At 35.2% G+C, this 26,778-nt stretch overlaps 1 protein-coding gene across 2 annotated transcripts; it reads right to left on the reverse strand.

The window, feature by feature from the left end:
* Nucleotides 1-1,889: 1,889 nt before the first annotated feature.
* On the reverse strand, nucleotides 1,890-24,195 carry LOC18421651 (grpE protein homolog 2, mitochondrial). 2 transcript variants are annotated; one of them, XM_011630559.3, is made up of 7 exons: nucleotides 24,040-24,195; nucleotides 22,632-22,809; nucleotides 10,558-10,807; nucleotides 10,283-10,470; nucleotides 9,925-10,092; nucleotides 5,405-5,533; nucleotides 1,890-2,397 (listed from the first exon to the last, which is right to left on the reverse strand). In XM_011630559.3, the coding sequence occupies exons 2-7, from the start codon at nucleotides 22,764-22,766 to the stop codon at nucleotides 2,302-2,304; spliced, it is 966 nt and encodes a 321-aa protein (XP_011628861.1). In that variant the 5' UTR covers nucleotides 22,767-22,809; nucleotides 24,040-24,195; the 3' UTR covers nucleotides 1,890-2,301. The 2 variants fall into 2 exon arrangements, with proteins under 2 accessions (XP_011628861.1, XP_020517184.1); XM_020661525.2 differs by having other exon boundaries at nucleotides 10,283-10,807.
* Between the last annotated feature and the right edge of the window lie 2,583 nt (nucleotides 24,196-26,778).

Consider the following 26,778-nt stretch of genomic DNA (forward strand, 5'->3'; position numbering starts at 1 on the left):
TTCAAAATAGTGTAGATTGAACAGATATATGAAAACTTTAAAATCTTGAAAATTGATAGTCCAAAAATGCGTTATAAGATGCACTATTTTCAAAAATTGAAATCCATTTTTTTTCATGTCCATACATCTCGATGTCGAGAGGATCAATTTGAAGATAGTTGAGCGTCAAAACATCTTCTAGTGAAATTTTTGAGGTGGGATCTAATTTGATTGTTTAGAGCATCGGCTCTACATATAAATATATATATATATATATATATATATATATATATATATATATATATATATTATTTAAATATTATAACTATAAATATATAGTTATATATAGTTATGTTTTCTTTAAATGTTATTAAAATATCACATATAAAATATTATTTAAATATCATAACTATTCAAGTTAGGTCTAGGTCAGGTCTACATGGACCTAAACCTGAACCCAAATAATGTTCGAGTCCAAGATTTTGACCCTGTTTTGGACCATACCCAGATCTGGGTTGGGTCTATCATCGGATCTCAGGTCTGATCCAAGTCCATTGCCACCCCTGAGTTAGATCCAACCGCAACAAATTGAGCATTTTTAGAGCAAGATTGGTCTCCCCATTCTCGATACCGGGCCCAGCGTTTGGAAGATTGTAATGGCTGCAGTAATGTGGAAGCTGTGGAAGGAGAGAAATTACATAACGTTTGAGGGCAGGTCTAAGGAGGTACACCAAATACAACCATCTATCATTTCGTTGGTCATAATGTGGGCGCAAGCTCCTCCCGGCCTTTGGAAGTCCCTAAAGGGTTCTTTGTAAACAATGTCAAAGAATTGCTATATTATAAGAAGAAAGTAAATTCATCACAATAGAGCACACCTAAATCATGAGTCAAACTTAATTTTGATGGCAGCATAAAGAGGGGTAGATTGTGGGATATGAAGGTATGTCCAGGGATTAATTTTGATGGCAGCATAAAGAGGGGTAGATTGTGGGATATGAAGGTATGTTAAGGGATTCTAATGGAGCAATAATAGTATCCTTGCGGTATTAATGAGGCCGAACTATAGGCATTAAAGTCTTGGTATTATCAGATTGGGCCCTAATCATTCTGGAGTAATGCGGAGATAGATTCAGCCAAAATTATAAATTGGTTGAAATTTCCAGATCAACCATCATGGGCATGGAGCAATATTATGGATGAAATTCTTTTGAGTTACAAGAACGTAAGGTACCATTCAAGCATATCAACAGGGAACAAAAAAGGGAGGCAGATGCCCATGCAAAAGAAGCAAGGGGCGGCTCAATCCTTTGAAAGCTCTAGCTTCCTAACCTTCTATTCTCAAGTACGAACAGGGATTGGATGTGCCCCCTCCCATACATATCTATCAGCCCTTTATGATCATAGAGATTCATAGAAATTTGAAATATTCTGTTCCTTCATCTCATTAATTCAAAGCTTCCCCAATGAATCACTAGGTAGGTAAGGTACCTGAATGTCCTTTGAAGGAAAGAAGAGTTTATGGCCAAATGGAGTTGTTCGACTTCAGTATCATATCTTCATTTCAATCACTCCCGAGCTATCAACTTGTAGAGGCATTTGATCTCCGATTTGCAGTACCTCCTTGTTTGAATTTGCTTTCTATGCTTTCATTGTAATTGCAACTTTCATTTCCTCAAATGAAATCCGAGTTAACGTTTCGGGAAAAATAAAAAATAAAAAACAAAGCCACTAAAGAATTTGTTTTACTAACTGCAGGCCGGCCAACCCATTGCATACCAGTCGTACTAAAAGTGAAAAATAAGTAGAAAATGTAATCACAATGAAGAAAAAGCACCTGCTGTGTACAAAAGTCCCACCACATATATTCAGCATTACACACTCAAAGCTCAAAAGTGAGAGAGCTCCCAGACTTGAACAGATCCATAAATTAAAACCCATACACAATCTTGCTAGAATACATTCAAATACAATTGGTGCTAACCAAAAAGAATTATTTTCTGTCCAACTAAACAACTGAGATCAAGATCACCACTACTGGTAAAAAGAATGAACATAAAAACTAAAATGCAAGCAACCAAAATTGTGGCAGAAAAATTACAGTGCTCTACATATCTGTCTACAAAACCGTAACTTTCCTCCACTGCCCACGGTGCAAAACACATGATTTAGTTTAAATAAGCCTATCCTAAATGTTAGCAAAATTTGAGAGACAACCTCAACCAAAATAGAAAAAAAGCTCAATATCTTACTCAATATACAGGTTTCCCAAATAAATAAACTATATGGAAAATATTTTAAATATCAAGACCCAAATATTTTTCATGCCTCTGAACTTCCTTCTGCCTCATTGCTTACAGCCTCTGTAACACCAACTTCAGCAGGGCGCATAACCCGATCATAAAGTGTGTATCCAGACTGCAAGAAAGGTAAAGACTGAGTCGATAAAATAAACTGCACCCAAGTTTTAAATAGCATGAAGAAAAGAAAACAGTAATTGCAGTTATTGGTCCACGTGTCAATGATAATAGCAAGACTTTTTTAAAAGCTCGAAAAGGACAATAGAAATATAAAATTAAGCCATATTAAGTTCTATTGTTCGACTCCATTAACTAATAAATCTTTCTATTATGAGGTCTATTGCTCTTCTCACTTAACAAGTAATAATAATCATTTTATTTCCCACAGAAAAGTAATAACCATTTTACTATTGTTCAGTTTATAATTAACTTCATTACTAGCAACTGTAAGTGGGAAGATATAACAGGGGCTGTTAAGGGGCTGGGATGGCCGGCAGGCTTTCAATTGGGACCCAGTTTGGCTGGGTAAGCCCATGGCCCAGTATGGGCCGGGCTTTGGCAGGCCCAGCATATTTTTGTGCTCGGGCCCAGCCAAATTATTTCATAAGCTTTTAAAATAAATATTTTTCCTACATCTACAAACCCACATATGCAAAAGGCCCGGCCAGGTCTGAGTTTTGGGATTTGGACCTCATAGGTAATATTTCAAGCCAGGCCTACTTAAATGATTTCAGCCCTCATCAGGCCGGGACTGCTAACAAGCCTACAAGTAAAACATTAAAGTTTACAGAGCCAGGGGGGGCAATGCCACCTGAAACATGCTTTTCTCATTTATCTCGTAAAAATTTACACTTAGACTCAATGATCATTAGTATATTCATATATCAGAGCTTCAAGGGAAATGTTTTTCTTTAAACGACTTGAATGAGTCTATAGAGGCAGCCATCGAGTCATTAACTGTTTTTGAGTCTGAACTTTATTTCCTTCTCTAGAAAGGTAAACAGAACCCGAATAAGATTTCTGTTTTCTTAAGGAAATATAAGACCTGTCGAAGTCATTTGGATGTTTGAACCCTTATTCCAGCCCACATACTTAGAAACTCATATTCTCCCAAAGAGCCAAGAAATAAATAAAAGATCCATGACTTTTTATGGATATCCAATCCATAGTGCGAAAACTTGTAAAACCTGAATTTTTTCTCAGGGAAAAATTATTTGAAGAGCACAAAGATGGAAATTAGCACACCCAAAACAGTATAATTATTTACTATCTTTTTTTTTATTTCATTTACTATCTTTTTAAAAATATAATATCATATTATGTTTTATTGGATCTGTGATTTTTAAGGAACTTTTGATGTTTACATTTGTTCTAATTTTTCATCTGTGACTTGGTCAACTGGATCAGGTCATGGAGCCTGCTGAGATGAGTTTTTAGGTCTGTCTCTAATGTCAAGATGTACAGGGAAAAGGAAGGTACAAGCAAAAAGAAGAACATACCTTTAGAAGCATGTAAATTGGGGCATGAGTCCAATGCGCGTTCTACTTTGGTTCTACTCTCCATATTCTATTGTGTTTGTTCTCCATATTGTATTTAAATTTTCTTTGGAGGTTATAATTTTCATCTCCTTTTGACTTAATTTTCCGGGTTGGTTAAATTTCTACATGTTAGTTGGATTTCCTTTTAAAAATAGGAGTGAAGATTAGGATTATTCATAAATCATGCAGGAAAATAGTAGGAGTTCAGATCAGAACCTGCATGAATATAAATGCGAAGGGCACGCCTATGACCAGATCCATTCTTTTGATAAATGAAAATAAGAGTTGCTTCTTGCAATTTATTGGTGGTGTGAATTGATCCCCCAGTCAAGATTGGTATATTATTCATAACCCATGTAAGAGAAAATTAGGAGTTGAGAACCTGTATAAATATAAATGTAAAGGCCAAGGCCTATGGCCAAACCCATGCTTAAAATTAGGAGTCGTGAACATGTACATATACAAATGTAAAGGCCAACTCCTATGCCAGATTCATGCTTTTAAGAACAGAATAAGAGTTGCTTCTTGCAATTTATTGGTGGTATGAATTGATCCCCCTCTGGTGACACTGACTTCAAAAACCATAGCTTTGCTGTGGTGCTCATTCTATGCCCATAACTCGGTCCTCAAGCTATTTTGTTTGTCCCATGAGCATTTCATCCGTCTCTTCTCAATCTGACACTCCATACATCTCAATCACAATCCACAACCCCAGACATCCACCATTCTCATCAATCCCTAAACCCCATATGCCATCACCCATCATACACCATTACCAGCCACAGCTCTCAATTCAATCCTTAAACCATACCACCCTTCCATGCTACCTCCAAGAAACCAAAACCAAGCTCCACACCCTCACCATCTACATCAAACCATAGACGAACCCAAATGCATGCCAATGACCCTAGACTCGCATAAGCTCATCCACCCACGCCAATGCCCGAACCTAATTGTCATTAGCCAAATCATTCTTTACCAAACCCCAAATACCTAATTTTAGGGATCCATCCCTGTGGTCCTCCATCACATTTAATAACACTAATAAAGAATTAACTCCAACGGTTCTAACTGTATTACTAAGATCTGAGAATTTCGCAGATGAATCAAGGAATTCGAAAAGATCTCAATACACAATTATATAGGAGATCAACAGCCGCTCCAAGAAATAATCCAAGGAATTCAAAGGTTTTTGATATAATTGTGATTAGAACTTGGAGGTCTAACCAGCCAGAGTGATTACATCAGTGACAATGCATTAAACAAGTAAAATCCTTGAATGTCCCACTCAAACATTCTAACTCACAAGTCGGTACATAAACACATCCAATGGAAAATACAACATACTTGACATTTTACCGATTTAAGCTATTACAGCAAGAGCCAAAGGTAGTATACAAAGCAATCACACAGAAATCAAAGTAACAACCTCTTTTTCTATTTGGTAATTGATAACAAGTCAAAGTATCAATTAGACTCTGGTGATACAGAATCCTTATGAAAGTGATAAGTATGTATATATGGAAACATAAAATGCATATAATTTAGTGAGAACTGAGAGTAAACAAGACCGTGTCAAATTCATACCTTTAAAACATGAACAACAATACCAGGCGGCTTTGAGGGCTCGGGAACTTGGAAAACTGCAAGATGCTTATTGGGATCAAATGCCTCATTTAAAGGTTCAAACTTCTCCACTCCAAATTTCTTCAACACCTGGGAAGTATAAGAGCGCAACAGCCGTTATTAAGCTACATAATCCACTTTCTAACAGAATCCATAAGTTCACATGCATAAGACACATACTATCAACACAACATGCTTACAAACTCACATGAAAATGAAAAGAACATAACAAACGATGCCATAAATTTCGCAAACGAGACAAACAGATGACCTTCAAAGTGAATAACAAAGAACAGATGTCTATAATGCAGAACACATGCAGATAATATGTAATACAGTTGATAAACTAACCCTCTTCATACTCCCTCTTTCTTATAATTTAATAAAATAGTTATCATTTTTAAAAGGAAAACAACCTAGGCAGATTTCAAGTTAAATCTTCAAATAATTAAATAGGTCGCTAACTAACTGCCACTGCAAAATATGGCACAAAGACATCAAGCAAGTCGAGGAAACTCTGCAGGGAGTTGTACATAGTGACCTTATCGCCTAATATGACATCACAGTATTATATACAAACTTAGACAGCAGTTCTAATTTTTCAACAAGCATCATGACCAGTAGGGAAAGCTCATATAGCCAGACAACACGTATTTGCAGTCTCTCCTGCAAGCACTAGGTATGTTGCCACAAGCCCTCCTCGCAGCAGGTTTGAAAGAACCACTTGAAGGGGAAAAATAATAGAACTACTTGATCAGGAAGGCTCAAATCCTCACATTTATTGAAACATCTAAACCAGTAGGGTAGGATGGCTTGTCACAAACCTTCTGCTCCTATGAATTTTTTTATGTAAAAATGCTTCATGGACCAATAAAAACCTTCAGCGAACTATTTTATTTAAAGAGATGTTGAATAGAAACAGAAAAAACTATCAAACATACAAAATTAAAATGTGTTTCTTATAGTAAAAGAAAATCCCTTTGAAAAGCAAATAAGGTGTAGAAGCCAGAAAAATATTGTGAATTACATAAAAAAAGGCCAGTGAAATTGATATTGGAAAACAAGATTTGACGCATTTAGGGTATTGGTACAAGGGATGCCTTGAATTTGGGCAAAACAAGCGGAATATGTGTCACTCGAGGAATTCTCATGCACCTGCATCAAAGGTTAATGTTTCTTCAAGCAAGTAATCTCAACAACCTCCATAAAAATATTTGGTGCATTAGGATCAAGTGGTCTCAAAGGTGACCAGGATGCTAGCTACTTGGAAAGGCAAATTATTTCCATTGATATGGAGCATTATATCATCATTAAATCTAAATTGGCCAGAATCCCTGTTTATTTCATGTTCCTCCATAGGATTGCAAATGCTGCTGATCGATTAAATAAGCGTAATCTGATATGGTTTTTACATATATATCATTTTGGGTTACCATATTCACTTCTTTGTTTGGGTTTCTAATGAATGAAAAAAAAAGTTGTACACCTTTTATAAGGCATCCTCCGGATAATTGAAATTCAAGTAATTTGATGTTAGATTAGGCCTATATGTTATCAAACTGAGAAGCTATCTTTGGAGTAATGAAAATCTAACTATAGATTCCACCATCACCAGCAACCAATGTTCCCAAAAATGTCGAGCAGCAGATAGGCCGCCGAGGTAGTCCAGGTGGCCCAGCGCCTAGGTAGGCGCCAAGAACCTGGGGCGACCCAATAGAATAAAAAGGTGTTTTAATGTCATATTTTGTAAACAAAATTTAAAAATGCATATTGATACATATTTTAGTCCATAATTCCATGCATTTCAAATTCAAAAATCAAACTTTTAAGTTTAAACTTCAAACCATTAGGCATTAGAGTATTAGACCATATCCATACTCCATACTCCATACAATAATCCAAACTACATGCACTCCATAGTCCATACACAAAAAACCCTCTAATAGACTTATAAAACCTCCAAAACTAAATCTAATCTTAATGGGTGATGTTTAGATTGATTTCTTGTAACTTTGAAAAACCCTTCAATCCTATGAAAATCACAAAAAACTAGTTTCTTGATGTTTAGATTGATTACTCGTAACTTTCATAAACCCCTCAATCCTATGGAAATCACAAAAAACTAGTTTTTTGATATTTCTTTCTCTTTAAAATGGCCTCTATTAGGGTTTATGTTTGAAATGAACCTAAACCGCACTTTTTACAATCTTATTTTTATCAAACCCAAAAGTGTCCCTCAACGAGGGGCATTTAGGGCCTAGACAGCCGCCCAAGGCTAGGCGCTAGGCACCCGCCTAAGTGGGTGCCCAGTTGGTTAGGCGGCCACCCAGGGACAAAGCTGCCTATTTTACCGCCTAAACGCTAGGTGGTCCGCCTTTTGGAACAAAGCCAGTAACATGTGGCTCGTAGGCCCAAGGACCAAGCAAGTCTAGGTATTCAAGACATCAAATCGTCAAATTTATAAATGCAAGTCCAAACGAATAGTGATTAGGAAAATAGCATCAGAAACAGATGGCCCACAGATGGTAAACATGGGTGATAAATACAAGGTTGCATGTGGAAAGAGATCATTTACTATGCTCGAGGTCGAAAAGGCCATTAGAATCACAGTCCTTTTTGTCAAGGGGCTAAATCCAAAACCTCAATCCAAAACTTTAGATTGATGGATGATGCAGAGAGCCTAAATCCAAAACCTAAAAATTGAGGCTCTTGCTCAGAATCCAAAATATCCGATAGAGGATTGTTTCTATGCCAATTTCCATAGGATAACTTGGATATTAGACCCTAGAAAAAAGCTTCACGATAACAAGTTTGCAACATGCAAGTCTGACTAAGCTTTAGCACAAAATGCACATGTGAGTATGGTTGCTAGAGGTGGATTAAATATCCCAGTACATGACAGCATTTATGGTTTTCACAGTTATACAAAATCATATGTGCCCATAAACTCAAAAGGGAGAAATAAGCACACTGCCCTAGTGGTTAGATGTGACCCAAAGAGAATCACCTTCATTTTCTTACTTTTCTTCAGCTTGCAATTAAGTATAAAATCCATATAGACGAATCTCATGCACTGAGATATGATTCTACCCAATATGCGCATTGCAAAGGAAAGCAGAGGGATGGACCACATAGTTGTTGGTCCCAACCTAAGTGCAATCCCGCTCTGGAAGGCACTACAGGAAAGGGATGTTCAAGGGATCTTGATTTTAAAATTTTGGGATCTCAATCCCCCGACCTTAAAGACCAAGATAATGACTAAACTGATCATGTTCTTTATATAAAGCTAGCTTTTAATATAGTTGCACTGCTTGCTAGCTTTAAATAAAGAGATCCCTACTTTAAAGAGCATATATAATTCTAAACTATAGATACTCAAGGTCAAGAGCAAGATCCTCCTATTTTTAGGATCAAGATCCAAAAGGTCAGGATCTAAATCTCCAAAAGGTTGGGATCTAGATCCCTCGTGTATGCAGTTTATGGGTGGCGCTCCCAACCATAGGGTTCTATCCATTCACCATTCCCTGCTCTCAATCCATATCCCGCTTCCAATCCCATCAGTTATGATTATGCCAAATTCATTCCTTCGTTTCTTGTAGGTTTCGGTTGGTATGAGTTAGAACACAAACGTTTCAATCTTGTGATTCCCTTTCTAACTATTACATGGACTTGGACGAAGTTGAACCACAATAAATGTGGATGGAAGATAGTTGGGATCATCAAGCCACAATCACGATCATTTTCTTGGGAGGTAACCAATGTAGCAATTAGGACTGACAATGGGTCGGGAAGCACGGCCAGGCCTCGAAAAACTAGGGCCTGGGCCACAAAATGTGGCTTGAATGCCAGCCTTGGGACTGCGCCACAATAAGCCTGGCTTGGCCCCTCCCAACCCTTTTTACTTTTTGTTTTCTTTCGATTTATAAGGTCTGGCCAGCCCCACCCGACTTAAACAGGGCAAGTTCAGAGCCTGCACTAGGGTCTCATTAGCCAGTCAAGGCCGGACTAGGGCTAGAGCTCGCATGGTCTATTGCCAACCTTAAATAGGTTAAAAGGAGTCAGTATTTCAGAGTTAATGAATCGCATAGTATGTCATAAGCACTAAAAGTCATGAGTTTCAAGCAACAAATTTCAGGAAAAAAAATTTTGAGAATAAGTATAAATTTCAAGTTGATGATAACCACCCCCCCTCCCTCCCCTCCCCAAAAAAAAAAAAAAACTACAAGATATATATATATATATATATATATAGAGAGAGAGAGAGAGAGAGAGAGAGGTTTTATACCAATGATTTTATTGAGCAACTTTCCTATAAGAGTCTCCCATCAATATTGATAATCTTTAATGAAGGCCAAAGTAACCTAGTCCAAAACTGAAGTATTGGAATTTACACACTGTAGGCTAGCCATTTCCTTTCACTACATAGATGGGAGAAAAAGAAGCATTACCATGAGTATTGCATAAATCAAAATACAAATTACCTCTGAAAGTTGCTTCTCAGTCATCTCAACTCCTTCTAGAAGGGTTTTAAGTAGTGCCACAGCACCAACAGAGTCCTTAGACTGATCAATCTTTGAGAAGTCAACTTTAACAACTGAGGATGCTCTCCCCAAGTTGTCTGCAACATCTAACAAGCCCTTTGCAAAGTTCTACAGCCCATTTCAAGTAGAACATTAGGGGAAAAAACTAACACATACTGTCCACTCAGCATATATTGCTAAAACAAACACTTGCAGCATGAATGCCATATATTGCCCATTCAGCCTACTTTGACTATTCCAAACACTTGCATAAAGAAAATGCATGAAAATTGGGATCCCACGCTTCAAGAATGCTAACCTGAATAGCAAACGTTTTTGAATTCTCTGAGTCACGCTTTGTCCTTTCAATAATATTCTCCATCTCTGCATAGCTACGAAGAACTTTTTCTTGCATCTTTTCAATTTCCTTTTGTTTTTCCTTCAGTAACTCCTCCTTTTCAGCTACTAGTTTAACCAGATCATCAACAGATAATTCATCCTCAGCATCTGAATCAGAAAGTGCAATTCGTTTAGTACTTTTCCTCCTCTTCTTGCCAGAATCTGACTTTGAAAGGTCAGTTTCAACATGAGAACCTGACTCTCCAACATGTGCTGCAGCATCACCATTGCTCCCTTCTTTCTTTGTCGACTCGGCTTCGTTCTTATCATGAGAAATGTTCTCAGAGGTCTTATCATTGTGTTTAGAAGTTGTTGTTTCATCTACAACCTGGCTGGTCTCCTTCTGATTTGTCTGAGGTGATGCAGATGACGAAAACCAGGAGTGATGTCGAGCAAAAGTCCCAATGTGGGAGTGGCACAAAACTCGCGATGATAAATAGGAAACCTAATCCCATGGATGCACACCAAGAAAACAGAAATGAGTTCATACTAATTTTATTGTCATGAGATCGAAGTGCAAAAAAGTAATAACAGGCAAGACAAGCACTTTGACTAACAAGAAAGACTAACACTTTAACCAACTGAGGATCAATCAAGCACACAAAATATAATCAAACAAACATGAAACAATGGGAATGGCAGTAACTATATCACATATCCATTCAGTCCTTAATCAATTTCATAATTAAGGCCCACAGAAGAGGGTACAAACATGCTTGCATCTTATGTTCCTTTCCATGGGGGACAACCATACAATGGTCAAAAATATCAATAGTACAACTTGCAAACTCTAAGAGAAATTAGATTGACTGGTGTATCTTTAGATGCAATTCTCCTTTTCCCATATGTTATAATGGAATATGAGTAAGTGAATAAAGTAGCTATGCCATTGTCATTTACATCTCTACTAACTGGTAATATAAAACAATATATGGGTACTCTAAGGATGACTACAGCATCCAACGTGATTTCTATTTAGGTGACTATTATGCCACATCAAATACAGACGTTCCGACACAAATAAGCATCTATCCTGCACAATCCCTGCCTATCGTTCCTAGGAGCTCAAGCACCTCAATAGGTGCTTTAATAAATGTTGTCACTTTCCATTGCATTCAATTGAATTTTCTCTCTGAGTTAAGGGAACCTTGTGGGTAGAGTGATGATCTCGCTTCGAAACCTCGATCCCACAGTTTCGGCAAGGGATCTTGCACCCCATTTTTTCGATTTTGGGATCTCACTCCCAAAAAAGGGGACCACATTCCATCCATCAGTGGAATCCAGTTCCATTTCGAAATAGATCCCCTCTCCCATCAACCATAGTCCAAGGTTTTGGCATATTAAAATCTTGGATTCTATGTTTGCGGGTTCTAATTTCATTAACGGATGCTAATAGGTCAGAAATTGCCATTGAGTTCCTATTATTTAGGAATCATAGGTTCCATGATGTTAGAATCCAACCCTTTTTTCGCATAGCACGAAGTTCCATTATTTTAGATTCGTAATTTGAACTAGACATAGTCTAGAGAGACCCATTGTTTTATTAAGTCCTATTGTGTAAGCCACCCCTCTTAGTTGTGAGAATATATATTTCATAGTTGTTGGGAGCGAGAGCGGGTGCAAGTGCGGGTGTGGGTGTGGGTGTGGGTGCGTGTGTGGGTGCTTGGGATCGGCACTTGGCTAAAGTTCCCAACCCTTAGATCGTGGGAGCACTCAGGGAGCGACATGGGAGATATCTCATATATATGAACTACATGTATATATATATATAAACACACACACTTTAATTGTTTAGGGCATCAACCTTGTACAAAGTCTACAAACCATACCCTTTAAAAATAGAAGTACGAACAATCCATCCCTTAGAATTATCAAAATGATCAACACATGTAAGAACTTTATTGCTAGAAAGTCCCTCACAAAAAAAGTGAGAAAAAACGAGAATGCAAGGTCTTGAAAATAGATTTATTATTAAGCCACTAGGGCCTTTCATCTTGGTTGCCTTAGTGCATATTACATGTAGGCATTCAAAAGGATTAAAGGAAACAAAAAAAACAACACTACGCCAAGAGAGTGATGAACCCAATTTGTCAAGACAAAACTGTGATCCAAAGTTCCAAACACATAGTTGAACTTTGGGATCACAGAACTAAGTACTAACTTCGGATGACAGAATGCCCTCTATGATCCACGAACTTAGAGACCAACTTCATTAACCTCAAACATATGATGAATAAAAAATAAAGCTCATGAATGTAATTGCACAAAGACAGACCTTGCCTGCAATAGAGTATGAAGTCATGAACCAATACCAACACTGTTATGCTGAATTTCTGACAGAGATAGACTTCCACTCGCTTGGAAACATAGAACTTGGCCTTCAATTGATTCAAGGAGGGAATTCGAGGGATGCTATAGGCTGATATATGGAATTAGTGGGCACAATATGCAGGTGACAATACACTGTTATGCTGAGTTGAGCCTTGAGAGTTCTCTGATGACAAGAGTCTATTACTCTTTCTATAGCCCTTAAGGAAATTCATGGACACTAGAGCATGAGGCCATGAGCTTTAAGCCTTAACTAAGAAAAACTTGATAATCCAAAAAAACATAGAAAAAAATCATTCCAGCAATTTTTTATTATTAAATTTTAGGACATGACATCTTAATATAAAATATTAAATGATAAGTACAATTATTAACAATACATAATTAAATAATATAAAATCTGTAATTTCCAAAAAATACATAGAAATTGATAAGATTAACTTACTTAAAAAAATATAAATTTTGAAATCGTAATAATTAAAAACTCTAGAAATGGATTCAATATTTAATTGATGGCATATGCATTAAATGCAAGATATGCAAGAAAATAACATGTTTTTGTTGAAAGACAAAGTTTGTTCAAAAACAGTGATTCAAAAAGCGGACCGCCCAACTCCTAGGCGATCCGAAAGGCCTGGATTCATTGCCCAAGCCTAGGCGTCCAATCTGGGCGGTCGAACCTGGGCGGTACAGAACCCGCCTATGCTGCGCCCCACCCAGTGGCAAATATAAGTTTCGGTGGGGGCAATTTTGGTCTTTTTTTTTGTATTAAAGAGCCAACAATTACGGTTATGCTTATGGAGTGTGTGCTAAATGCTAATATGTAGTATAATTTGAATTATGTACTGCAATACATATAACTGATACTGACATAACTACGGAATCTATTTTGAATTTAACTGGGCCGCCCAAGTTCTGGGCGCTTGCCTAAACGCTGGGTGGCCTAGACCCCCCAAGCTGCCTAGGACCCGCCTAGCGCTTTTTGAAACACTGTTCAAAAACCAATAAAAGATTTTTTTTACTATATAATTTTGGAACATGACATCTTAGACATTAAAAAATATTATATGCAAAGAACAAATATTATCAATACATAATTAAATATAAAAAAAATCCGTAATTTTGAAAATATACATAGAAATTGATAAGCCAACTTTGTTAAAAAACTATAAAATTTAAAATCGTAATAATTAAAAAATCTAGAAATGGATTCAATATTTATTTGATAGGATTTGCATTAAATGCAATATATGAAAGACAATAAAATATTTTAGTTTTGAAAGACAGTTTGTTCAAAAACAATAAAAGATTTTTTTTTACTATTTAATTTTTGGACTTGACATCTTAGACAAAAAAAATATTATATTAAAAGTACAATTATTAAAAATACATAATTAAGTAAAATAAAATCTGTAATTTTGAAAAAAAACATTTATAAGACAACTTTGTTAAAAAAATATAAATTTTGAAATTGTAATAATTAAAAAAACCTAGAAATGGATTCAATATTGGATTTGCATTAAATGCAAGATATGAAAGGATATAATTCGTTTTAGTTTTTTTACTATACAATTTTTGGACATGACACCTTGGACAATAAAAACTATTATATGAAAAGTACAATTATTAACAATATATAATTAAATAATAAAAAATCCATAATTTTGAAAATATACATAGAAATTGATTTAGACCACTTGGCCAAAAAATATAAATTTTAAAACCGTAATAATTAAAAAATCTAGAAATGGATTCAATATTTATTTGATGAGATTTGCATTAAATGCAAGATATGAAAGAAAATATTTTTTTTAAAATTTTGAAAGGCATAAAGTTTGTTTCAAAAAAGAATAAAAAAAAAAATTTTCTATTTAATTTTTCGACATGCATCTTAGACAATAAAAATTAATATATGAAAAATACAATTAATAATATCATACACAATTAAATAATATAAAATCCGTAATTTTTAAAAAATACATAGAAATTGATAAGACAACTTAGTTAAATAAATATAAATTTTGAAATCCTAGAAATTAACAAATCTAGAAATTGATTTAATAATTGTTTAATGGGAGTTATATTAAATGCTACAAATGATAAAAAATAATATTTTTGAGAATTGAAAGACATAATTAATGAAATCTTAATAATAAAAATACTAGAATTCTTTATACCAGGGTACATAGCTTTAGTGGAAATAAATTAATGCTAATAATATTGTAGTAAGATTTACCCTGGACTATGGTAAATTTTTTAAATGAGTTTATGGACTGTATACTCATTAACATATATTTAGTATTTTATATAATAAACTCAATTGATAAAGTTGATTTAATTTAAACTAATGTTGATCGTAGTAATATAAGGTTTCTCATGGATCATGCTACATATTTGAAATGATTACATGAACTGCAAACTCATTACAATCAGTATTACTAAAAAAAATTTCAGTGACTATGAACTTGTTACATCCATACGGGCCCTTAAAATAGACTATACTGGTATGGTTTCACACAAGCAATACAATTAGGGATTAGGGTTTAAGGTTTATGATTTAGGATGGGTTATACTCGTATTGCTGCACAAGAAATAGGGTGCATGCTTAAACATGTTTTTAAAATAAACTATACTAGTATGATATTATAATTGCAATCAAGCAATACAATTAGGGGCCGTTTGGATACCTGGAAATATGTTGTATGTGAAATATATTACTGGCGTAATACATTACCTGCAAATGGATTGTTACTATTTGGGTAGTATTTGGATGCAACCTGATAAATACATGGCTACTGTTTGGCTGTTTGGAAGAAATATGGGAAATGCATTACTAACATTTTACCAACACTTGCCTATAGACTAACATTTTTTTCTTTTTTTTGTCACAAAATTCCACTGAAATACGGAATTAAAGTCATCATCATATCATTCCAAAAAGATTTTTTAATAATAACATCATCACCATTCCAAAAAGATTTTCTAATAATAACTTGTCCATTGTAAAGTCATCATTACACAATTTCTTACTTATTTTGCATGACTTTGGCACTTACATAGAATCACATATCTTCTAACATGATTAGACTTTGGTTTCAACATGATAAGCCATTGGAATAACATGTTTTTATTGTCCTAGGCCTTATTTTTATTTATTTTTTATAGAAGTCTTTCAAATGTCTGTCTATATAATTTCAAACAAACAATAAATTTATGATACCAAATTAAAAATCTTTATGGTACAAATTAAAAAATGGGAAAAAGTTTGATTAGTAAACTAGAAGGTTTGGTAATTACAGTAGAAAATTTTGAGGTATTGAAGGAAACTAAAGAGGTACCTTATTCCAATTGAGCTTTTACTAATTTCTTATGAGGATTATATTGGGTAAAAATTTTTATTATAATTGTGTTATGTAATTTCTTATGTTGGGTGAAATTTTTTTATTACAATTGTGCTGTGTAATTATGCCAAGGAGAATGGATATGCTAGAAAAAATCCATTTCTCATTGATTAGATATGCTAAGGAGTAGACATGCTAAGGAGAATGGATATGCTAAGGAGAGAAAAATCCAGATGAGAGAGTGAGAGTAAAGGGGCTTAAAAAAAAAATACGGATAAAGTCCAGAGGAGAGGAAGGGGCTTAAAGATAAAGGGGGCTTAAAAAAAAAATACAGATGAGAAGAAGGGAGGCTTAAAGAGAGAGGGAGCAAACCAGTAATTAGGATTCAAGAGAGAGGGGACGGGCTTAAAGAGAGAGGGAACACCTTATGCAAACCAGTTATTAGGGTTCAAGAGAAGGGAGGGGCTGCAAACCAGTTATTAGGGTTCATGAGAGGGGAGGGGCTTAGAGAGGGAGGGAGCACCTATTCAAACCGAGTACTATGCAAACCGAGTAGGCCGTTGGTATTTTATTAAGTTGGGGTAGGGCAAAGAGACACAGGCGAAATATTTCTAAAGATTACCCGTCAAGAGCGTATTAAATTTTTCACCTTTTACTGCGCGTAATGTATTTCATGATTTTTGAGACAATCTCAGGTAATCTCTTTCCATTTCCTTACTATAAGGGGCCGTTTGGATACCTGGAAATATATTGTCTGTGAAATATATTGTCTATGAAATATATTACGGGTGTAATACATTACTGCATAATACATTACCTGCAAAAGGATTGTCACTGTTTGGGTAGTATTTAGATGCAACTTGGGAAATACATAGCTACTGTTTGGCTATGTCTAGAAGAAATATGAGAAATGCATTACCATCCAAATATGAAAAATATGGATATATTTGGCTAACATGATTAGACTTTGGTTTCAGCATAAGTCATTAGAATAATATGATTGGAATAACATTATTTTAATGTGATAAGCATTATTTTTATTTATTTTTTATAGAAGTCTTTCAAATGTCTCTCTATATATAATTTCAAATAAGCAATAAATTTATGATACCAAAATCAAAATCTTTATAGTACAAATTAAAAAATGGGAAGAAGTTTGATTAGCAAACTAGAAGGTGTAGAAAATTTTGAAGCATTGGAGGAGACTAAAGAGGTAGCTTATTTCAATTAAGCTTTTACAAATCTCTTATGAGGATTATGTTGTGTGAAATTTTTTATTATGATTGTGTTGTGTAATTTCTCATCGATTACCAATTATTATTTTTATTATTTATGTTTTTATACGAGAGCTGATGGCGGGTTACAACCCAAATTGGGGATAGAGGGATGTAGAAATTTTTTATATTATGATTACAGTAGAAAATTATCCCTCATAAAGTTCTACAACTGTTCAAATCAATTTAGATTCCCCTTTTAATATCTCCTGCTTTCACTTTCTACTTAGGGAAATGTTTTTTTAAGCAAGGATAGGGTTTCCAAATATTACCCGTCAACCTCGTAATAGATTTTTCACCCTCGCCACGCATTGCGTAATGGATTTCGTGATTTTTGGGAAAATCTTGGGTAATGCCTTTCCATTTCCTTACTATTAAAGTGTACCCAAACAGTGTAAATGTCATCACGTAATAGATTTTCCACGTACCCAAATAGCCCCTAAAGTGTACCCAAACTGTGGAAATGTCATATTTCCTTGTAATCGATTGTCATGTACCCAAACGGCCCCTTAGGGATTAGGGTTTAAGGTATATGGTTTAGGGTTGGGTTATACTCGTATTGCTGCACAAGCAATATGGTACATGCTTAAACATGTTATTAAAATAGACTATACTAGTATGATACTATGATTGCAAACAAGCAATACAATTAGGGACTAGGGTTTAAGGTTTATAGTTTATGGTTGGGTTAGACTCGTATTGTTGTACAAGCAGTATAGTACTTGCTTAAACATGTTATGTTTAAATATTTGTTCTGCACACAATATACTTGTTGTCATAACATATTTAGGGTTTAGGCTAGACTTTGTATGTATTGTTGCATGTGTAATATAACACATTCATATTGTTGCTACACACGTTCATATTGTTGCTACACACGCACCATACTCCATGCCATAAATGTTTGCTATTCAAGCTATAGACTTCATGTCACATCATATTTAGGCTGGACTCTGGAGAGCGTATCAAATTTTATTATACAATAACATGTTTTCTCTCCTCGTAGTACAAGAACATAATCCAAATAAAAAAAGAAAAGTATACAATGAGACCATTTATCTTTGGTACAAGGTGGTCACAATTAATCTTGACCATTGAATACGAAATTAGATGGCTGGATTTATTCTATTGACCAAGCTCAAACTTCAATTTATCAAATTTCACATCAAATGGTTGTAACTTGTAATTAATTAATTGTCTTCCATGTATAAATAGGGGAATGATCCTATGATTTATAGATACACGGTGTTGGTGTGTATCAAACTAACTTATAAACCGTCAATCACACAAAGAAAAAAATCTAACAGCCCACTAACTTGGACAGCCCATCAAGGATTTTCTTTGGTGACTACTTTCCCTTTGTTTATATCACACCAAAAAAGATAAAACCCTCTCTTTTTCTCTCTCTTATCCGTACTGCTCTCTCCGCTTTCATATTGCCACGGTCTCATCTCCCAATCTTTTCTTCCCTAATCTACACTTGCCCCTCCACTTTCTCTCCCTCTCTCCTTTCCAAGACAAGAATTCCTTAGTGGAAACAGCCCCTCTACTCTCTCTCTCTCTCACTCTGTCAAATTATCTAAGCAAGAGTTCATTAGAGGATCCAGCTCTCTCTCTCTCTCCAAGATTTTCCAAACAAGAGTTCCAAGCACGAGTTCATTGGAAGAACCAATACAAAGGACCGCACATTCTTAAGAAGAATCTGCTCTTCTCTATGGTTTTCATCGCCACTTTCAAAGAGATGCAAGTTTGCATCACTTTCAAAAAGATGCAACACTGGTTTTGCATTCTTTTGGGTTGTCAGCAGTCAGCCCTTAATGGAAGGGCTCTTGGGTCTTGGATAATGGGGTTTTTGCATTTGATTCGTTTCTCATATTATAGAAATGATGGCTTTGCAGCTGGAATTTGGTACATGCTCCTCATTTCCGGTTTTTTATGGATTCTCATAACATCTTAGCAGAGATTCCATAAATGGTTTGAGAAGAGAGAGATATATGGGTCGAATTAGCGAGAGAAGATGGTTCATATTTCCTTCTTCTTCCCAAAGGGGTTTGTGCAAGGAGAGTGTTTTTAGACAGAGAGGAAAAGAGGGTTTGGTGGAGGAAAATGGTGGGCTGCCTCATTTCATAGAGATTTGTGAAGGGAGAGTGTCTTTAGAGAGACAAAGGGAAAGAGGGTTTGTGGTGGGCCTATATCATTCTATCCTTGGGTCTCAAGATGCATTGGCAATATGATTGTCCCAAGCTGGGTTTTGGCTGCTGACACTGGATTGTTATGCAAGGAAAAGGGTGGTATTCAATGTTTATCATGAAAACCATTGTCAACTACAGAGTTCCTCACTTCCTCCTCCCCCCTCGGAGTCCCTTGATGATGTTTGCAACTTGCGTTGCTTATGAGCTCATGCACACTGATCTCTATTAGATGCGAACTACTCAAGCTTTGTCAAATAAGCACTACCAGGTTGGAATTTTGATTTGCGATATTAGTGAGGAGTTTCTAAACTACACAGTGTTTTAAAATGCGGGAAGCGGCCAAAAGCGGTGGGGGGGGCGATGCGACGATGCAGCTCGAAGCGGTCCAGATGCGGGTGCATTGCGACGATGCGGTCCATAAATGTAAAAAAAAATTTAAAAAATCTAAAAAATTAGGTTAATGCATAGAAAAAAATATAGAGGTGATATATGTGATAGTAGGCATTTTAGGTTAATGATTAACTCCAAAATTATTAGCTGTCGGAGATTCTGTATCCACTATCCCCAATTTTAGTGCTCAATTTCTTCACGGCCTCTGAAACCCTCGATTTCTTGTCACAAATTCACCTAAACTTCCCCAAATAAACAATCAAAAGGTTCTAATCAATATCCAAGCATCAAACAATCCCCAAATCCAAGATCTAAATGAAAAATAATTTTCGCCTAAATTTTTTTTTGCTCGATTTGATCCCAAAAAAGCCACAAAAGTGGCTGTAAATGATCGTTTAGGAGGTTTAATACCCTCCCAAACTGTTTCACCCAATTTTTTATGGTCAAAAAGACCATTTTGCCCCTCCCCGAGGGGCACAATCGAAATTGTTTTGCAAAAACGATGCAGCCAGATGTGGCTCTGATGCGGCCGCATAACTCAAAAGCACATATGCGGTCTGTGCAGATGCGGTGCCCACCGCATCCCGCATGATGCGGCTGCATTTTAAAACACTGGAACTACAACAATTCTTACATATTCTCTAGCAATAAATTATTAATACAATTATCAAGGAGGAAAGATCTCATTATCAAATAATCATGCACTTGTTATCGATAAAGTGATAAATTGTGTGTCATTGCCCTGCTTAGGTGATAATTGGGGACGCTATTGACTATTTTTAATCTAATATATTATTATTCTGACGTGAATTGTTGTAATATTTTGAAGTTCTCTTCTATCATTGCTTATCAAAATTTTGTTAATGTTGAATTGTTGATTACTTATGCTAATCATTGTTTCGTTCAAGTTTTGGAGGTTGGTGGTGGAACTTAATATCTGTGGAGCATTACGTAATCTGTGTTATTTATGAAACGGAGATAATTACACCTACAATGTAGAGAGCTATTGCATATATGATTTTCTTATATTCTTTGTTGTATAGGTGTATATATTGTAGGAGAGTTGTCTTGATTATTCAAGTTCCAAGAGGCAAAATCTTGATAGGCAGTTGCAGTTCCTAGTAGGATTAGCTTTCATATGTAACTATATAGATCAAGGATGATTAACACAAAGTGAGACAGCAAAGTCGATAGGTTTTCATTTTTCACCAGGGACAGATGGGGAGGAAAAAATTCAAAAGAATTTCTAGGGGACCAAGATCCCATCATATTCGAAACGAGGCCCATCTTTTGAGGAGTCATGATCCCCCATCGATAGGGATCAAGATCATTTGCAGTCAAGGATCGAGATCCTTTTATATTAGGAAGCGAGATCCCAATATGTAGGGATCAAGATCCCCAAAAGGCAGGAAGTGAGTACCGCTCGGGCTCCAGCTCCCGGATCACCGGAACAAGATTCCAAGAGGGGAATGCCACCCTTGACCAAGATATCCGCAACTATGATATATTTCTCAAAAAAAATTTATATTTATGATGTCCTATTGTTTTAGAGTTTAAATCTGATTGCAGTCGTGAGATGAGAATATATGCTTCCATTTCAAGCTTTAAAAAGCTTCTTTTACATCAATCACAGAGAGAGAGAGAGAGAGAGAAAGTAATTCATCTTGTCCTCTTGCCCCTTCGGAAAGCCAGCCTTTGGGAAACAATGGAAGCAGAGGAGACTACATTCGAAGAAGATGACTCTTGGGCAATAGGTTTCTGGGTTGTCGGGGACTCAGAGGGAATGGTAATAGCCAAACTTGTGTCATAGACCGAAGATGTAGTTGTTATTCACACAAAAATAAATAAATTGTTTGTTAAGGGTGGGGGGCACTTGATATGGGATCCCTAGTAAATGGCACTTGCGTACCTCAGAGATCACGACTCCTCAAAAGATGGGCCTTGTTCCGAATATGATGGGACCCCGTTATATAACATACTTAAACCTCGATTCCTTAACCAAGGGAACTCCTACTAGCTCTACTTACAACCTCATTTTTTTTGTATAATGGAGCTTAGATTCCTGCTAGTCAAAACATCGAACCTTTTGACATCGGATCTCGCTCCCATAGACTTAAGGATCTCGCTTCTTGTCTTGTTCATTCTACGGATGCATAGACTTTTTTTTGGGTCCATAATGATGCATTGAGATATCAAAATGACACTTTTCTGTCTCAAAAGTGAGGCATAAACGTATTACGAAATTTTAATCGATTGTCATCTATAGAAAACTCATCTCATTTAGAAAATAAAAGCACCCAATCTGCAAATAAAATTACTTACAACAACCAAAGCTCATAGCATAGATTATGAAACATCGCACCCTAGCACTTCAAACAACACAATTGCAGGAACCAAAACAGACCTCAGGATAAATAAAAAACCAAAGCTTTTCAAATAACACTATTTTGAGAATCAAGAACTGCCTCAAAAAGTCATACAAATCCCAATTCTTCAAATAAAACCATTCAATAATCAAGAACAGTACCAAAGATTGATGACGACACTAGCTTTTTCAAACAACAAAATATCAAAAACCAATACCCATATCAAAGTTGCAAAAGATCTAGCTTTACAAAATACCATCAGAAATAAAAACTCATCTCAAAGATGGATTAGGAAACCACACATCCTCAAATAATACCATTCCAAAACCGAACTTGCTCATTAATCAACTTTAGAGAGAGAAGAGAAACATGACTAACCTTGTATAGAGGTCGTTCGAGTTGCGGAATCACATGACCTCCACAGAGGAAAGCATGTCTCTGAGATAAGAGGTTTCGTGACTGTGAAGCAACACCACTCCTCAGAAGTCTTGGAAGAACCCTAAAAATTTTCATCCTCTATTGCTAACAATTGTCAAAGATGGCTCTCTCTCTCTCTCTGTTAATAACAAGCAAAGAGATGCAAACCTCTGAATAAATCCATGGCAGACTTATAAAAGATAAGAGAAAAAAATTCTTATCTTAACTACTCAAACAGATAAAAGAGAAGAAAATAAATTTTCTATTTTCAAGAAAGAAATTTTTTTATTAGATGCAATCACACAACAAACAGTGCCAAGGAATAACAATTTTCTGTAAGATCCAGCCGCATAATATTAGAGAATCCATACAAACACCCTGATTTCTTACAGAACAAAAACATAAATTAAAATAATAAAGCCACTCTTAACATGCCATTAAAATGCACAAAAAATACATATAGAAACCTAAATCATGATATAAAGTACAGTAATAGACTATAACATCAACTGGGGGACCAGTTCCAAGCGAAGAACATGCCTAAAACTATTGAAAATCAAAATAAAATATATGGATGCAACAAAAAACAAATAAAAATCCGAGGATTAAAGAAGACAATAAGCAAAAAAAAAAAAAAGGCTAATAAATTAATACTTCCATCCAGTTGAAATATATGCAAGCATCAGATTGAAAAAACAACCAATACGAAAAAACAACCAATACAAAACAATATAAATTTTTTAATATGTATCAATAACTAAATATAATCCCAATCTACTGTAAAAATAACTCCAATAAAACCAGATCAATGCAGACCGTGATCAACCACCAACAAACATCAAAACAATAAAACCAATAAGAAATATATGATAATTACAACTACATCCACGCCTGAAAGATCCACCAAACACACCAGAAAACCTAATTTCTTAAAACCCTAATTTATCAATAATAGTATATAGAATACCCTAATTTCTTAAAACCCTAATTTATCAATAATAGTATATAGAATAACAACAAACGAAATTCAAACTCACTGATTTGGGTGATTTAGATGATTTAGGTGAGTGAATTCAAATATTTCGGATTTATCAGCAAACAATAGCAGTAAAAAAATAATAATAATAATAACTCATTGATTTGGAGTTCATTAGAACGAATAGCAAACAAAAATTTAACGAACTGATTTAGGGATTATTAGGTTAACTCACATATTTAGGGTTTATCACAATAGCAACAAACAAATTAAATCACTCCTTTAGGGTTTATCATCATAATAAACAGTAAAAAAATAACAACTCAATTGCTTAAATCTCTTCAAGCTCTGTAAAATGGCGATGGAGCGAGGGGGCGTCTTCCTGTTATTCACCTAGGTTTTCACGGGCTTCACGGGCTTTCTCTTCCTCGAGGAATGCTCGCGGAATGAGAACAAAGAAGGGAGGAGAGAGAACAGAAGCTCGGATGGGACAGAGAAGGGAAGGAAGCTCACAAGCGCGGCGAGAGAGAGCGCTTCGAGGGGTGAAAGTTTGCCGTTCAGTGTTGGGATATTGAAGGTGCAAGGTAAACGGAGGAAAAGGGCGTTCCCATTTTTTTATTTTTTTATTTTTTATTTTTCTATCAAACACGCTCACAAGGTGAGATACTTTCTCCACTTAATACCCCATTTCGCTGTTATCAAACGCTGAGCGCTAAGTTCCTTAAAAAGTCCCAATTCCTCGTCCCGCATAAATATTTATATTTTAATTGAACTTTTAAATATATTTCCATTCTCCCTTATATTTTCAAGGTCCCTCGGGTGTACCAATGCCTTAATTTCCGTCCAGCAGAATATTTTAATTGAACCTTTTTTTAAGATGGTCCCTCGGCATTAAAATATTTATCCATCCTCCCTTACATTTTCAAAGTACCTCGGGTGTACTATTTCATGGTTGCAAGGCATCGGCAGAAATATGTTAGCTGTCCTTTTAATTTCCCACGTGTTACTTTGCTCCACACAAACTCTACATGTGTGAATAGAGGAGATGGGTACAATGTAGACCCCTTATGCCACTTACGACCTTTTGCCCCTATATATACTTTTAGAATACCTCTTGTAGCGGCAATAAGCTTCATGCTCTTTTGTAAACGTTATTTGTCAATTTGCTGTAAAAACGTTATAAAAAATTTAAATTTCGGCTAAATCATAAGTAAAATGATTTGAGAGGACTGCAGCTTTTTAAATAAGAAAATCCTCACCTAAGAATTAACTGAAAATTGTTGTTTAAGTACGGTAAAATGGTTACATGGATCAACTTGAATACTATATTTTTGGAAAAAAAAAAAATTTCAAACTCTAAAAATGATATTTTAACAAATGTTTAGACTGTCTATTTCACCTTAAATATAACCCTTCAAAGATCCACAAGATCTGTATAATTTTTTTAGTTTTAAATTTTATTGTCGGTGTTGAAAATTGATTTTAGAGCCACCATCGAAAACTCTGAAAATTCAGTAGTAAATTTTATCAAGTTTCAAAAATGTCGTAGAGAAGAAAACAAAAATAGTTGATAATGTAAAGTTTTTAGTATCTTAATAGGGAAGAAGACAAAACCTACTTATACAATAATTTAATGTATTATATATAATATTATATAGTATATATTATATATTACCTATTACATCATATATATTATTTTATATTACTGAAACATGAGATTAAAAACTTAGTATAATCTTATATTATATTATATTATGTAGTTAAATTCAAAATTTCCTAAAAATAATGAAAGAATAAATAAAAATTATAATATATTGAAATAAATTCATAGGCTAATATTATATTATGCTATGTTATCTATAACTTTGGTGTTCTACTAATGTAATCATTTTTCAAACTCTTCACTCACGTACTGCACATGTAATATGTTAAATTAAAACTCCTTATAAACAATAAATTTTTAGTTTTTCTCTTGTTCTTTCGTAATTTAGAAATACAATGTAAATTTTAATTAAAAATTACTATAAAAAGCGCTAATGACGTTCAGAAAGTGCTTATTTAAAGTAAATACATATTTCAACTTTTCAATTCATATAGTATTATATTTACTTAAAAAAATAGATGAATAATTCTTAAAATTGATAATTTTTGTTTTGAAATTTCCCTTATGACCGTTGCCCCTGACAGCCTTAAAAAATAATAGGGGCTATATGATCTACCATTACATCATCTTTTGCAAGTACACCACCTCATACACTAAACACCGAAATTTCAATCATATCTACAAAAATTAAAATTTCAATAACCTTTTAATATTATGCATCTCAAAACTTCATAATCCATCCCTAACGCATATGTGGATAAATTAGACAGAATCTCATCCGAATAAACATTACATATATTATATATCTGTTTAAAACGCAAAATCAAAGTGATCTATGGATGTAGATCCCTCAGATCTGACACGTTAAACTGATAAAAAATAAATGAAGAGTAATGGTAGATAAGGTGGGACAAATCGAATTCAGATCTGAGGTCAGATCTGCCCAAAAACAAGCAGATCTGCTCTCAGATCTATGGCGAAGCCAGCATGATCCAAGATATCAAATATATGATTTTTAAAGAAAAGTAATAAAAAACAAATCAAAGTAAAATAAAGTAGTAAGGAAATGAAGAAAGAGAGAGGGCCAAGAATGATACCAAACCGGGCCGGATGGCCCAGGACTCCCTAGCCTTCTGGGGCTCACTCGTATCAGAACCGGTTCCTCTTGCCCATCTAATCCAGATGTCGATCAACAAGTCTCTCGTAGATCTGGTTTGTGTCCTAAGGGTAGACCTGGAGTTTCTCTCAAGGGGCTAAGGCTTAGGTTAGATAGGGTTTTCTCTCTAAGTTTTTCTCTCAGATCTCTATCTCGTACAACACTTTAGGATTTTTGTCTCTATGTCAGGTTTCAATCTCTCTCTTATTTTTCTCTCATCTCCAGCTTCCTTCTGTTTCTCTCTCCGTCCCCCCCCCCCCCCCCCTTTAAATGGTCCCCAAAAGAAGCTAAAAGGAGGGGAAAATTTGTTGGGAAGAATATCTTCCCATAACCAACCAAAAAGCTCAGTTAAAAACGCATTTTAGAGGTCTTA

Source organism: Amborella trichopoda, chromosome 2 (genome assembly GCF_054954075.1).
Source record: "Amborella trichopoda isolate Santa Cruz 75 chromosome 2, AtrichopodaSantaCruz75HAP2 v2.0, whole genome shotgun sequence".
NCBI classification, from domain to species: domain Eukaryota; kingdom Viridiplantae; phylum Streptophyta; class Magnoliopsida; order Amborellales; family Amborellaceae; genus Amborella; species Amborella trichopoda.

What these genes read in the sequence shown, in the direction of transcription:
- LOC18421651 (XM_020661525.2), bottom strand. Translation starts at nt 22,766, where the DNA reads ATGAAAATTTTTAGGGTTCTTCCAAGACTTCTGAGGAGTGGTGTTGCT. An exon ending in TCGAACGACCTCTATACAAG is followed by an intron (nt 10,808 to 22,631) that starts GTTAGTCATGTT and finishes CCATGGGATTAG; the next exon opens with GTTTCCTATTTATCATCGCG. An exon ending in CAAAAACGTTTGCTATTCAG is followed by an intron (nt 10,093 to 10,282) that starts GTTAGCATTCTT and finishes AATGGGCTGTAG; the next exon opens with AACTTTGCAAAGGGCTTGTT.